A 1,987-nucleotide genomic window follows, 5' to 3' on the forward strand; every position below is an offset into this window, starting at 1 on the left:
TATATATATATTGGAAAGGGGCTTCCATAGTTAAATTTAAACATTTACTGATCGTGGTTGTTTAATTTCTATGTTTTATTTGGTTATTTTGGCCGCAGAGAGGGGCAGGTACATACAATATGCAGTGGAAAGTTTCCACATGCATTTTCCACCTCACAAAAGAAACAATCTACATCTATGTCATTTTCTCCCAAAAGTCGCTGGGCGACGTCACTTTCGTTGTGGTCGCGTAACCTCGGAATACTCAAATGAAAGCTAAATATATTTTAAAAACACGTTTAGGATTAGCAGGACAACTCTACTTTCAGGAGAGATAATCCGTAAACGTTGCCAGAATTTTAACTAATTAAATACGTAGAGCAAACAACACTATGTGTTTGCAACATAGGAACAAAAAAATGAAGAACACTATGCAAAGTTAAATTTACCTAAGCAAATTCAATTAAACCTGTGCAAGCATTTGTTCTGCCATACACTAAATTTGGCATCGAAACGGAAAGTAGATATCCACCGACAGGTTGTTGTTGTTAGCTAATTTTCCCACTGCATGTGAAGGCAGCATGGCAGAGGAGGTGGAGAGAGGCAGAGGATGAACGAGCGTCAGAGAGAAAGAAGGTAGAGAAGCGGGGTAGCAGGACTTAGCTAACACCAACACTGTCAGCTTGTTTATCGGAACCTTAGTGCCGTGTTAACGACGTTGATGCTGCACTTCCAGCAAAATTACAGTGTGACTCAGCAGACACTTCGTTTAGAGATGAAAAATGACAAAAATGTGTTGTGAGCGGGGATAGAGAGAAGACAAGGGCATCTCTGACCGATTCAGCAGCAGCAGCCGCTCGTGTTGAAGTCTGTGTGGAAAGCCGTCAGTTCAGTAGCACAACCAGCTGAGCTCTGCTGTCGAGCACAACCAGCTGATTTTTGTCAGTAAAAGCAGGAGAGGGGGAGAAACAGCAGGCTGTCGAAATGAAATTCACAGAGCATCTCTCAGCTCACATCACGCCGGAGTGGAGGAAACAGTACATCCAGTATGAGGTGAGTGAGCTTAAAAGGTTAGCCTAGTTAGATCAGTGGAGATCTGGATGCCTGTTCAGCTTTATGCCATTTATTTAATTTTAGAACGGGTGGTGGAACATGGCTACCATTAGGCTGCTCCCCCACAATGAAACAACAGGAAGAGAGGAAGTGCTTGAGTAGCTAATGAGACAACAGACCGCTGTTAGCTAGCAAACCAGACAGATGGGTTTGTTTCGTTGCTCCGCTGGTTCCTCCGCGCCTCCATGGAACCGGCTGAGGGTTGTTGTGTTTGTGTGCCATATCTGGCCGGTTGGAATGTGTTTATGGGACAACAAGATGTCCGGCTGACTCAGCGTGTATTAGTTGAGTTAATCTTTGCGCCCTTTGACCCCGGGTCAGTACTGAAACAGCTGAGGCAGCTGTCGATCATGCTGCTGTTTAAACATCAGGTCACAGAGGTGCTGATGACTCCATCTGCAACCTTTGACCCATTAGTGCCTCTTGGATGACAGCAAACCTCCTGCCTTTACTTTGCCCCAACTTGTCCACAAGCCTCACATGGCTAGAAACATGTTCTTAGAGTAAACCGAAGCCTGGCCATGATACTGTACCTTAATCAGTTGAACTGGTTTTTAACTAGGTAAACTTGTTGTTTACTAAATGGATCTGTTGCTTGTATTTAGTTTGCAGCTAAATAAATAAACAAAGTAAGTTGATGTCAAAATTTGAGTGGTCAAAAACATCATTAAATTGGAGCTGAAACGATTAATGTGATGAATCTTGAACTAAGACTCAAAAAAGGAAAAAGCCATTTGCTGAAAGGACAAGTGTTGAGCAGTAATTAGGCCAATGTTACAAAAACTATATACATTTTGCATAAAAAAATAGGCATATATATAAATTCCCTTCTCACCCTCTGCTCATGGTCTCTCTCTCTCTCTCTCTCTCTCTCTCTCTCTCTCTCTCTCTCTCT

The 1,987-nt window shown here is 42.7% G+C and overlaps 1 protein-coding gene across 1 annotated transcript in view; it reads left to right on the forward strand.

Moving 5' to 3' along the window:
* The first annotated feature begins 581 nt into the window (after positions 1 to 581).
* Positions 582 to 1,987, forward strand: part of LOC103479245 (xenotropic and polytropic retrovirus receptor 1 homolog) — a 57,123-nt gene continuing 55,717 nt past the window's right edge. Inside the window, exon 1 of the mRNA XM_008433570.2 lies at positions 582 to 1,032. Coding sequence (XP_008431792.1) covers positions 964 to 1,032 — 69 coding nt within the window. The 5' untranslated portion in view covers positions 582 to 963. The remainder of the gene's footprint in view (positions 1,033 to 1,987) is intronic.

This window comes from Poecilia reticulata, linkage group LG17 (assembly GCF_000633615.1).
Source record: "Poecilia reticulata strain Guanapo linkage group LG17, Guppy_female_1.0+MT, whole genome shotgun sequence".
NCBI lineage: Eukaryota > Metazoa > Chordata > Actinopteri > Cyprinodontiformes > Poeciliidae > Poecilia > Poecilia reticulata.